The sequence below is a fragment of the Dryobates pubescens genome, chromosome 4, assembly GCF_014839835.1.
Source record: "Dryobates pubescens isolate bDryPub1 chromosome 4, bDryPub1.pri, whole genome shotgun sequence".
NCBI classification, from domain to species: domain Eukaryota; kingdom Metazoa; phylum Chordata; class Aves; order Piciformes; family Picidae; genus Dryobates; species Dryobates pubescens.
This window is the reverse complement of record NC_071615.1, coordinates 32,985,773-32,997,902: the sequence shown is the minus strand read 5'-3', so window position 1 is coordinate 32,997,902 and position 12,130 is coordinate 32,985,773. Positions and strand designations below refer to the sequence as shown.

Below are 12,130 nucleotides of genomic sequence, written 5' to 3'. Positions count from 1 at the left end.
CTCCTGTCTGACTCTGTTCAGTCCAACTTAGTGAATAATTAGGAATAATGTTATGTGCTTCTGTCTCAGTCTGTTCCATTTACAGTACTTCCCAGAGCACTGTTCAGGAAGCAATGGACTGGCACTGAAGAGGTCAATAGCTTGTGTCCAGATGCTTTTGGAGGCAGACTAGATCTCTGGTGGACCTGAAAGTAGTAAAGGAAAAGATTTGTTCTTACATGCCAAGAGGGTCCAGAAGCAATATTCTGTAACTGTTGTTGAGCTGTACTGCAGCCAGCTCTGGAGCCCTCAACACAGGAAGGACATTGACCTGATGGAGAGGGTCCAGAGGAGGCCATGAAAATAATCAGGGGCCTGGAACACCTCTGCTGTGAGGACAGGCTGAGGGAGCTGGGGTTGTTCCACCTGCAGAAGAGAAGGCTCCAGGCAGACCTAAGAGCAGTGTGCCAGTACCTGAAGGGGGCTACAAGAAGGCTGCAGAGGGACTGTTTGCAAAGGCCTGCAGGGAATGGATGAGGGGCAATGGTTTGAAATGAGAGCAGAGCAGATTTAGATTGGCTGTGAGGAGCAAGTACTGCCCCATGAGGGTGCTGGAACATTGCAACAGGTTGCCCAGGGAGGTAGCTGAGGCCTCATGCCTGGAGATCTTCAAGGTGAGGCTGGAGAAGACTCTGATCAAGCTGCTCTAGTGGAGGATGTCCCTGCTGAGTGCAGGGGTCTTGGACTGGATGAGCTTTGGAGGTCCCTTCTGACCCAAACCATTCTAGGATTCTATTGGAGCTCATAATGTTGATCACTGCTATTGTTTTCAGTGTTCTGGATAATGTTACTCACATTGTTACTACCTCATTGTAGGGTGCACATAAGGATATTTCTCCTGTTGACTGAATGTGAAAAGCCTCTTTTGTGCTACTACAAATAACAGCCATTTTTAGAATGCTGTATTGGTGCTAAAAGCATGGTGTCCTTCATTCATGCACAGAGTGATCTTAACTTGATCTAACTGTGAATTTTCCTGCACATCCATGCACTTAGACCCTTTCCTTGACCAGGCTTCTCCCTCTTTGTCATGATTCTGCTATTCTTTTGGTCATTTAAATTGTTTTTCCTCTCCATGCTTTCATATTGTTGTGTTCTTTTGCTGTGTAATTGTGTTCAATTCTGCTTTTTGTAGAATGGAGACCTGATAATAGGAGGGCCTGGTAGTTTTTACTGGCAAGGTAGGTTCATCTGGCTGCTTAACCTGACCTTGGAAGTGAAGTGGGAAGTCGTGTGGAAAATGTTGTTCAAGATTTCCATTGTTTTCTCAGTTTAAAATAACCAGTCCCTGGTCACAGTTTCAACCAACATCCATCAGAAGAAATGCTTAACCATAAACTGAGAATAAAAATGAGTCAAGGAAAATTCAGGAGGTAGTTTGCTTAGGAAGTGAAACAAGTGAGTCAGGCCAGTCCCAGGCACAATTCCAGGCTGGGTGCAGAGGAGGTTGAGAGCAGCCCTGAAGCAAGAGCCTTGGGGGTGTTGGCTGCTGAGCAGCTCCCCATGAGCCAGCAGTGCCCTCATGCAGCCCAGGAGGCAGCTGTGTGCTGGGCTGCATCCAGAGTGTGTGGCCAGCAGGGCAAGAGAGGGGATTCTGCCCCTGGACTCTGCTCTGCTGAGACCCCACCTCCAATCCTGCCTCCAGTTCTTGTGTCCCCAGCAGAAGGAGGACACAGAGCTGTTGGAGTGAGTTCAGAGGAGGCCACAAAGATGATCCAAGGGCTGGAGAACCTCTGCTGTGAGGATAGGCTGAGGGAGCTCATGGGGAGCTGGGGCTGTTCAGCCTGGAGAACAGAAGGCTCCAGAGAGACCTTAGAGCTGCCTGCCAGTACCTGAAGGGATCCTATAGGAAGGCTACAGAGGGACTTTTCCTGAGGGTGTCTAGAGACAGGACAAGGGGGAATGGTTTGAAGCTGAGGCAGAGCAGGGTTAGACTGGAGCTGAGGGAGAAGTTCTTCAGTAGGAGGGTGGTGAGACTCTGGCACAGGCTGCCCAGGGAGGCTGTGGCTGCCTCCTCCCTGGGGGTGTTGAAGGCCAGGCTGGATGAGGCCTTGAACAGTTGAGTCTAGTTGAGAGGTGTCCCTGCCCATGGTGGGGAGGTTGGGGCAGATAATCTCTGAGGTCGCTTCCAACCTGAGCCATTCTGGGACTCTGTGAAGCAGAAATAACTGGGTTTGTGCTGGCATTCAGCACACCTGTCACTTCATGAACTGACATCTTTCCTAGAAACGCTGCAGTTACAAAGATTTGTACAGCAGATGTAATCTTTTCAAAGTGTTTGTCACTGTTTGCTTCTGATGCTTTTGTTGCTATCTGCATATGGTTTTGGTTCATCTGTGGTATCACTGCAGCTTCCAAGATGTAGTTTCTCATTGTAGATAAAAGCTGAAGTAATTTTGTCAAAGGGTTAAAAGGATGGTTTTGCTTTAACCTCTTCTGCCATGTGTGCCTTAGCTGATTCTCAGGCCCTGCCCACCACCTTGCCCATGGTCAGCCTCATGGGTATCTGGGTTTGCACTGCTGCTAAAGGAGGAGGCTCTAGTTGGTGTGATGGTAGGGAGTTCAGAACTTTGAATTCTCCATTGAAGAATTACTCTACAACATCTGAACTGTACAGCACTGAAGGTTGGCTGAACCTGAATACTCTGGTTTGAGTCCTCAGCACCTTGGAATGGCTCTGGAGATATTTCCATGATGCTTTGATAGAGTCTCAGTGCCTGTTTCACAGATTTATGTGTTCTCTTGGGACTTTCAGGGTAGTAAAGGAGAAAGTTTGAGAGAAGGTGGTGTACCCTTTGCATCTGTGCTGCATGACCTGATCTCCTGCTAGCCCTGTTTTGCTGAGCCTGTCTCTCTCTATGCCCCTTTCGCTGATGGAGCTGTTTGAACGCAGGTCAGGTAATCACTGCCAGCGTTGCAGACATCATTGCCAACTACTCCTTCAAGGACATTCTGAGGAAGCTGGCACGAGAGAAGCAGACAGGGGTGGCACCAGCCTCATATGATGACAATTACATGGGTAAGCTGAGCTCTGTGCCTGTTGGCAATACATACCAAAGCAAAAAAAAAAAGCATGGGTCTTGCAGAAATGTGAAGACAAGCCTTGAATTAGTAATGCCCTAATTGTGAGAGGACTTCCTCATGGTTTGCCTTATTAATGCCCTAATTGTGAGAGATTTTAAACTTGTTTTGCCTTAAGCACAACCACAAACCAGTAGCTTGCTGGTTACCTGAGTGGGATTATGAACATTATTAACATTATGCATGCTTGAAGGTTGAAGTCTTAACTGGATCATTAGGTTTCCTATTATTTGCTCTTAAATAATTAAGCAGAAATGCAAATTTCCCCCCTTCATATATATATATATATTTATTTATTTATTTTCATTCCAGGATGATTGGTTGAGTTTAAAATAGTTTAAGACTGCTTCAATTTTGAGTAGGTAAAAGAAGACTCAGTTCTACAGCATTTTGTACATCACTGCCTAAATGCCCTGTTCATTCTCACTGCTATTTAAAAGATACAGCTGAAGTAAGCTGTAAGAAAAATCACTTGGAAGATGTTATGCAATAAATAGAATGAAGACCCTTTAGGTGCCCTTAATTAGTAGTGTGCCTAAGAGTTTGCATTATGTTCATGTGGCTCCTGCAGGTAAAAATGTTTTTCTTCACATGATTGCAAAGAACAAAAGATGCAGTGAATGGGAAAGCAGGGATGCATCTTCTCATCTCTTGCCCATGAATTTGGTTCATTAGTCCCTAATCCAATCCAAATGTCTTGCCTCTGGTCAGTAGCTAAGGGTGCACTGTCAGCCACACCAGAGGGCTGTGCTGCCATTCAGCAAGACTTAGACAGGCTGGAGAGTTGGACAGGAGAAACTGAATCAAATTCAACAAGGGCAAATGGAGAGTTTTGCATCTAGGAGAAGAACAACCCCATGGATCAGTATAGGCTGGGGACTGACCTGCTGGAGAACAGTGAAGGGGAAAAGGACCTGGGGGTCCTGTGGATGGAAGGTTGACCATGAGCCAGCAATATGCTCTTGTGGCCAAGAAGGCCAATGCCATTCTGGGGTGGATCAGAAGGGCTGGGGTTAGTAGGTCTAGAGAAGTTCTCCTGCCCCTCTGCCCTGGTGAGGCCACATCTGGAGCATTGCGTCCAGCTCTTGGCCCCTTGGTTCAAGAAAGACCTCAGAGAACTGCTTGAAAGGGTCCAGTGCAGAGCCACAAAAATGATTAAGGGAGTGGAACATCTTCCTTACGAGGAGAGACTGAGGGAGCTGGGCTCTTCAGTTTGGAGGGAGGAGACTAAGGGGTGACCTCATTAATGTTGATAAATATGTGAAGGGTGAGTGCCAAGAAGATGGAGTCAGGCTCTGCTCAGTGATGCCAAGTGCCAGGACAAGGGGCAATGGGTGGAAGTTGAGGCATAGGAAGTTCCATGGAATCATGAGGAAAATTTTTCTCACTGTGAGTGTGACAGAACACTGGAACAGGCTGCCCAGGGGGGTTGTGGAGTCGTCTTCTCTGGAGATACTCGAAACCTGCCTGGATGCATTCCTGTGTGATCTACTCCAGGTGATCCTCCTCTGGCAGGGGGGTTGGACTGGATGAGCTTTCAAGGTCCCTTCCAACCCCTAACATTCTGTGATTCTGTGATCTCTCAGGTTTGCTAAAGCTCCAGGAGCTGCTAATCTGCATCTCTGGAAATGTGGCTTCCAGACAGAGCTAACACAGGACACTCACACACTCCAGAGCAGTGATGAAGTGTCTGCTGGTTTGCCAGAGAAATTGTTAAGAATGAATGATTTAGAAGCTGTTTTTTTGGAGAAAAGGGAGAGATTTAGTATGCATCCAGACCTACAGTTAATTTAGTCGTAATAATGTGATAAACAATTTTCCTTTTCCCCACACAGCTTTAGTATACTGCTGCTGGAAAATATGCATTCTGATGGTCAGAGGAACAGTCAAATCTGCTTGGGTTTGCATGGTTTTTGAGGGATGTGGTTTACCAAGTGTTTTGCTTGTAATTTGTGTTTAAACAGGATACTCAGTGGCTGCTGGGGAATTTACTGGGGATTCTGAACAAGGTAAGAAGCTGTAGATCTGAATGGCAACCATTTGCACCTATGAAATTCCTCCTTTTGGGGCTCTGTGCAGGAATAGAGCTTTTGTACACTTGAAACAATGGTGAGACTCAAGCTGCCTCAGAGGCAGATAGCTCCTCAGAAGGTCTAGTGTAACAGAGCAGAAGTTAACCCAGAGTCTGAATCTCTTATGGCATTGTGCCCATGCATCTGCTCAACAGTCCGAGCCATGAGAGCAGGGTAGGTGGAGGCCTCCAGGCTCACTGCATTTAGCAGGTTTGGTGCCCAGTAGTGATGAGTGGAGCCAACAGTGTGGTTCTGTGCAGCCTTCCAGACCATATTCAAAGTACTCACCTGCTCAGAGCCTGCTGAACTTCTGGCTGGGCAGATGCAGCGTGGGTTGAAAGGGTCTCTGTGTGCAGAAAGCAGACTTATGGCTGCCCACAGGAAGCTTCAGGAGATAACATTCAGCTGTTTCTGGACAGAGCCCTGGCTCTTGGCCTTGGGAGAGTTTCCCCAGCTGCCTGTAAGGATGAGGTGCCTGGGGCAGTGCATTACCTGACCCTTTTCATATCTTATATTCTGCTTCACAGGCATAATGCAGTGAGAACAAGTTCTCTGGGCTTGTTCCCCTTCCCTGAGCCTTACATTTAACAGCAGGAGACAGAGGAATTGAATTCTTTTTATTAAAACATGGGCCAGAGGGAGAGATTCTACAGCAGGATGAAGTGTTCAGCTAGTCCCTGGGATTAGGAAAAGTGAATGCTTCTTAGTATCATGGCATCAAATGAGATGACAGAGGAGATAAACTGTTGTGGAGCCAGAAAGAAAATGAGTGTTTGTAAGGACAGTTGTGTTTAGCTTCTTTGCTCTCTGTATGATGTCACAAGTGATTGTGGTCCCTTCAATGCACAACTGGCAGGTAATGAGCTGGTTTGTCCTGAGAGCTTTATTACTGTGCTGTGCTAAGCAGTGCTATGCAGAAAGAGATCCCTGGGGGGGAGTGTATTCAGCAGTTCAGATCTAATATGCACCAAATGACTGTTAAAATACTGTATGTTAATTGTCTTGAAAGTGATTTGCAGGTGTTTGTGGTACAGATAACGAATCAAAATGCTGAGGGCTGGGTATCTGGAAGGGGCATGGGGTGGAGGTTGCATGCACCATCGGGACAGCAGAAGCAGTTCATTGTGGATCATTTCTCCCCGCAGAGTTGGTTGCTGGAGTCCCAAGGGGAGCACAGAACTTTGGCTATGTATGTACTGGACCCACATTTTATCCTTTTTGGAGTGAGAAGCTGTTAGACTCTGTGGAAGGTTAAAGGCTGTGTTACATTTTCTGTCTCTTTGGTCCTAAACTTCATAATCAGAGAAAACTGCCCCGGACTTCACCCTCAGGCTTACCTTGCCAATTTGAGTTTTGACTATTAAGTGCTTAGTCTCTTCTGAAGTCTGTTAGCAACAGGCAATCATTAGCATGCTTTGAACATGACCAGTATCCCTCTGCCTGCCTAAGCCTAGCATATCTTATGTGCAGTGCTGTGTCCACAGTGGAGCGAAGTCCTAGTTCCTATTATCCCTCCCCAGTGTTTATTTCCAGTGCTCTCAGTGTACAGACCAAATGGCAGGTGCAGCAAGTCATGAGGTGCAGTAAGAAGCAAAGGGAGCCAACAATATCCAGGTGTGGATACAGATTTTACCTTGTAGGGAAAGGTTCCAGAACTAAGCTGGCTGGCAGACGGAGATCCCAGCCACAGGCACATTCTCTGCTTTGGGGGACTCCAAGCTCCTCGTGTCTCTGAAACTGCCTCACAGCAGTTTTCAGAAGCAAGGTGTGGTATTTCTGTCTGCCTGTGCCTATGGATGTGGCTGTTCCTGGTTTAAGGTTGTGTTTTCATGCAGTCCCTGATGAGCTGATAGTGTGGGATTTGCTGCTGTTCAGTGTCCAGTGAGAAGAGAAAGAGTGTTTTCTGCATTTTATTCTTGGGAGACCTGAAACTCATAAAGCCTTAGTGGTTTGTTCAAGATCATACAGGAAAGCTCTGGTGAGACAGACAGAAAACAATTGGTTTGGTTTTATTTTCTTGGCCCCTTGGACCATCTTTCAGCACATCAGACTGGCTTGCAGTGATGTTTTGCTGTAGCATCCCCACGTGTGCTTGAAACGTTCCATCTTTTTCTGTTTTCAGGTCTCAATTATTAATTCTTCAGACTTGACCTTTATCCAGAATTTCACTGGTGAGCAGGTAATGTCAGGCAACTGTGTGATGAAATACTCTGTCTCTAGAGAATGTTACTTCATTAACACAGCTTCAATCATGTATGTGAAATTGTTTCATTCTTAGAATTAATGACCATAGAAACAAAGATTAGCAGAAAGAAAGCCCTTTGAAACTGCAGTCTGATCTGAAAGCCTGTCTGTTGTTTTTTGTTTCCAGATGGCATCTTATTTTGGGTACACAGTTGCAGTAGCTGATGTCAACAATGATGGGTAGGTTACCAAATCCATTCAGCTCCCCTGAACACTCCTAGAAGCAATGCCTGATATTGATTACCAAGCACAGAGTTTTCAGGTGCTGGGCTTCTCAGCCATTCTGTTGTTGTTGTTCATGTAGGCTCATCTTTGTGCAGTCACAGTGGCACAGGTGTTTGCGGGCCTGGTTTGGCTCAGTTGATCTTCCTGAACCTGAATTCAAAGCAATGTGGCAGAGCAGGAACACCCAAAGGCTTAGAAAACAGCTACAGGCAGAAGCACAGCGAATAAGCAGTGGTAGCTACTTCTAGGAGGAGATAGGTGAAAGTCAAGAGTTCCCTCTCCTGTTCTCAGAAGTAGGTCAGTCTTCTCTCATAGCTTCACTTCTCCATGGTAAATCTTCCCAATACCATAAGAACCTGCTGGTTTTCCATCCCTTTTCATCATCCAGAGGACCAAGAGGTGTGTGTGGCCCATGGCTGTCGGGACAGGCTTTGTGCTTGCCTGGGGAAGAGTGCAGCTCAGCGCCCAGGGTTGTGCCTGAGGCACACGAGGATTCCAGGCCCTGCTGAACAGAGCCCTTTGTCTGATGAAACATTTTTAGAAGGTCAGGATTTTAGTAAGTGAATATTGATACACCACTCTGGGGGTTGGATGAGGCCTTGAGCAGCTGAGTCTGGTTGAGAGGTGTCCCTGCACCATGGTGGGGAGGTTGGAGCAGATGAGCTCAGGGGTCTCTTCCAACCTGAGCCATTCTGCGATTCTAGCTTTCTAGCAAGCAGATGAAGATTCCTGAGCTCAAAGCCTTGGAAGCTTGCACAAAGGTGAGTCAGGATTATATTCAGAGCTGTGTCATACTCTTGCCTATTGCAAACTGTCTCAGATATGTCTAATTCATGTTCTCTTCTTGTGTATATTTCTTATTAGATTCTTAAACACAGTGTATTAATTTTCCTGGGCCAAATCACTGCTTCTGGTCAGTGGCTGGTGACCCTTTAAAGAGTGAGAGGTACAAGAAAAGGTGGTAAAATATTATTGCAGTTCCAAAACAAAAGCAAAACAACAAAAGAAAGAAGCTTCAACAGTTTCCCTGCTGGCTTCATAGTGCTCAAATCTTCCCAAGTTTCTGAGGGCAGATTTTGTGCTAGTACCCCTAAAAGTCAGTACCTGCTTTTATGGTACAGTCAGGATTAATTTAGTCAGGCCATCAATCCATTGCTGATGTGAAAGGGTGGAGAATCAGTATATGCAATACAACAGACTGTCAGGGAACTTGCTATTGAAGCTCTCACTGAAGCAAGCTCTCTTGTGTGCAGGTTATTTCCTGTGAATCACGGGGTTCCTTGGCAGGTTTTGGATGTTCTGTGTATCTCTAAGCCCACAGTTTATGTCAGTAATCCAGTCAAACTGCTGCTGAGGCCTGTGTGGTCTCCCAGGCTGTATCTTAAAAGAAATCTAATGCCTCTCTCTGAGATCCAAACATCCAACAGAAAACAAAACACAAAAAGTTCTGCATGATAAACATATCTGATTAGCTCTGCAGTCTGGCTTTGCTGCTCTGCACGTGGAGTCAATGGAAATATTTATCTGGAAGGAAGAGTAAAACAGGGGGGGGCGGGAAGCAGAAAGGAAATGACCACTTCAGATTCACTTGGGTTTCTTGTGCAGCTCAGTGCAGCATCCTGGGCTGCATAAAAAGCAGTGTGGCCAGCAGATGGAGGGAGGGGATTTTGTCCCTCTGCTCTGGTGGGACCTCACCTGCAGTGCGCATCCATCTCTGGAGCCCACAGCACAGGAAGGACATCGACCTGATGGAGAGGGTCCAGAGGAGGGCCACAGAAATGATAAGGGGGCTGGAGCAGCTCTGCTAGGAGGACAGTCTGAGGGAGGTGAGGTTGTTCAGCCTGCAGAAGAGAAGGGTCCAGGCAGACCTAAGAGCAGTCTGCCAGTACCTGAAGGGGCTACAAGAAGGCTGCAAAGGGACTGTTTGCAAAGGCCTGCAGGGACAGGATGAGGGGCAATGGTTTGAAATGAGAGCAGAGCAGATTTAGATTGGATGTGAGGAACAAGTTCTGCACCATGAGGGTGCTGCACCAGGTTGCCCAGGGAGGTTGTTGAGGCCCCATCCCTGGAGATCTTCAAGGTGAGGCTGGCCAAGGCTCTGGGCAACCTGATCTAGTAGAGGATGTCCCTGCTGACTTCAGGTAGGTTGGACTGGATGATCTTTGGAGGTCCCTTCCAATCCAGATGATTCTATGAAAGGAGGTAGCAATGGCCTTATCAGTACAAGAACCCTGATAAGGTACATGCAGAGAAGATTAGTAGGAATGGTGCTTGGCTGTAATAAGGCTCAAAAATTGGGCTCGTCCTAGGAAAAACCTTGGCTGCAGCACCTCACAGCTGTAGGCAGGAGAGGGAAGCTGAAGGTATTGCTTGAGCTGCTGTTTCGTTGCCCACTGCTCATGATGAGAAATCCACAGTGAAACTTAGCAAACCAAGCTTTGCCATCAACTTGCAGGCTGCTCTCCTAGTAAAGAGGGGAAGAGGGAACACTTTGGATTTAGGCTGAAACAGTCCAATAAAACTAGTGGAATAAACTGTTCACTGCTCTCTTATTTGGCCTCTATCAAAGCTTCCCATAGTTATACTTTGACCTCTTGACATTTCCCATACTCAGCTTTTTATTACCTGGCAGGATGCAAAGAAACTGCCTACAGTCTCAGCAGGTGGTCAGCTTGTGCTTTTATCAGGAGGGAAATGATGCTGGCTGGTTACCTCTCTGTGCTGGAACAGAAAGAAATGTGTAATTGATGGTAACTGCAGCATCCCAGTGCAGCAGTGAAAGAAATCTAATGAACCAGACCAAAAAGCCACTGCAAACTGGATTTCAGCTTTACGGTTTGATATTACTGTCCAGGGCCTTTAGCTTTTGCTTTGCTCTTAGGGCCTTTAAAAAGGAATCAGAGCTCCAGGTTTGTAAGTGCCAACTGCTGCATTTGGAAAGCCAGGTGTAATATCCTCCTTCATGAACAAAAATGCCTGATTTTAATTCCACAGGTACTTAAAACCCCACAAGTCCTCCCCCTTGATGTCTGAATACTTTTAAACTGCAGGAATTGGAAGTTACCACTGGCCATAAAGCAGGATAAGCAGCAGCTGCTTATTACCCATTTGGAGAGCAACCAGAAGTGAGTGAGGATGAGGGAGAGCAAGGCAGCTGAGGAACCCTTCCTTTCTGGCTCTAGTTCACTGCTGTGACTGCAGTAAAACCAAACCAGCCCACAACCTCAGAACTGCCTGAGGGAAGGCTTGCTCCTGGAGAGGTCTTGCTGAGGCAGCTCCTCTTGACCTACATAACTCAGCAGTGACACAGAAGGAGGAATAAGAACAATTAGGAAGGGAAGGCTTTGGTGTAGGTGGGACATGACAGGAGCTGGAGGGAAGGCACAGGAAGTGCTGTGGGTGCCCCAGGACACACTGCTGCCTATAACCACCTGAGAAATTGGTCAGTGTAGTTTAGAGGTGTGCCTTCCTCTCCCCTTTCCCTCAGCACATCAAGAGATGAGCCATCTAACCCCTGGGTTCTTGTCCCTGCTCCTGGACTCTTCACACATTTTATCCAGTCACTGTAACATGTTCTAACAAAGAAATCTTCCCAGAAAAAGAACCCAACACTGTGCACTTGAAGCTGTGATGCTGTGCTCCCTGCACAAGACTTCAGCTCCTGGCTGCTTGCTTTCTACCTCCCCTGTATTCTGGGTTAGGCTTCTGCTGAGGGAATTTTAAGCCACTGTGGATAATGGATAGTCTGCCACTCTCCAGACACCATTTTAGGCACCCTGGATAGTGCTCTAAGGACTGGAGTTGTAAAGGTATCCACATAGCTACTTATTTTACATCAGTGTACTGGGAGCTTTCTGGCTCTGAGTATTTTGGTTCCTTATCACCTCTATAAAAGCCTTCCCTTAGTCTTACAATCCTTCATTTGTAAAGTACTCCCTGGAGCCACGCTCATCTTTTACTCCACAGCTTATGCAGCACATAACAGTGTGGGCTCCCAGTCTTACTGGGAATGGCTGGGCTGCGATGTAATGGAATTCTGGCTGACGGCAGTGCTCCTGGGGGGTGCTTTTAGTGCATGTCCTGTGTCCAATAGCTTGTAAAAAAAGCAGCATTCATCATCTCTTTTTGTTGTTGCTGGAGTTCCATGGCAACTGCTCCAGCTGATGTTCTGTCCCAGCCACAAACATCTTCCATTAGTGGAGGAGGACTTTTGATGTTTAGTGTGAAAGGAAAATCTCACCTCTGATGTCAAGTCAGCCTCTGCTTCCTTCCTTTTTTAGTTATTGATGCCATGGGGTAAAAACTGACCTATAAAACACTGACTAACTGCACCAGAGTGACCTGGCATTCTGAGTTGTGGTTTCCTTTATGGAAACACATTGTAAAATCTAATGGAAAATAACATTTCTGGAAGTACTTTGTCACAATTTGTAGAGTGTGTAAGCTCTACAATGTGATTAAAAGGCTTT

General features: G+C 46.6%; 1 protein-coding gene across 1 annotated transcript in view; it reads left to right on the top strand.

The window, feature by feature from the left end:
• Window positions 1–12,130, top strand: part of ITGA8 (integrin subunit alpha 8) — an 86,657-nt gene that overhangs the window by 15,735 nt on the left and 58,792 nt on the right. Inside the window, exons 6-11 of the mRNA XM_054161053.1 lie at window positions 1,175–1,220; window positions 2,933–3,058; window positions 5,085–5,129; window positions 6,338–6,381; window positions 7,315–7,371; window positions 7,564–7,616. Coding sequence (XP_054017028.1) covers window positions 1,175–1,220; window positions 2,933–3,058; window positions 5,085–5,129; window positions 6,338–6,381; window positions 7,315–7,371; window positions 7,564–7,616 — 371 coding nt within the window. The remainder of the gene's footprint in view (window positions 1–1,174; window positions 1,221–2,932; window positions 3,059–5,084; window positions 5,130–6,337; window positions 6,382–7,314; window positions 7,372–7,563; window positions 7,617–12,130) is intronic.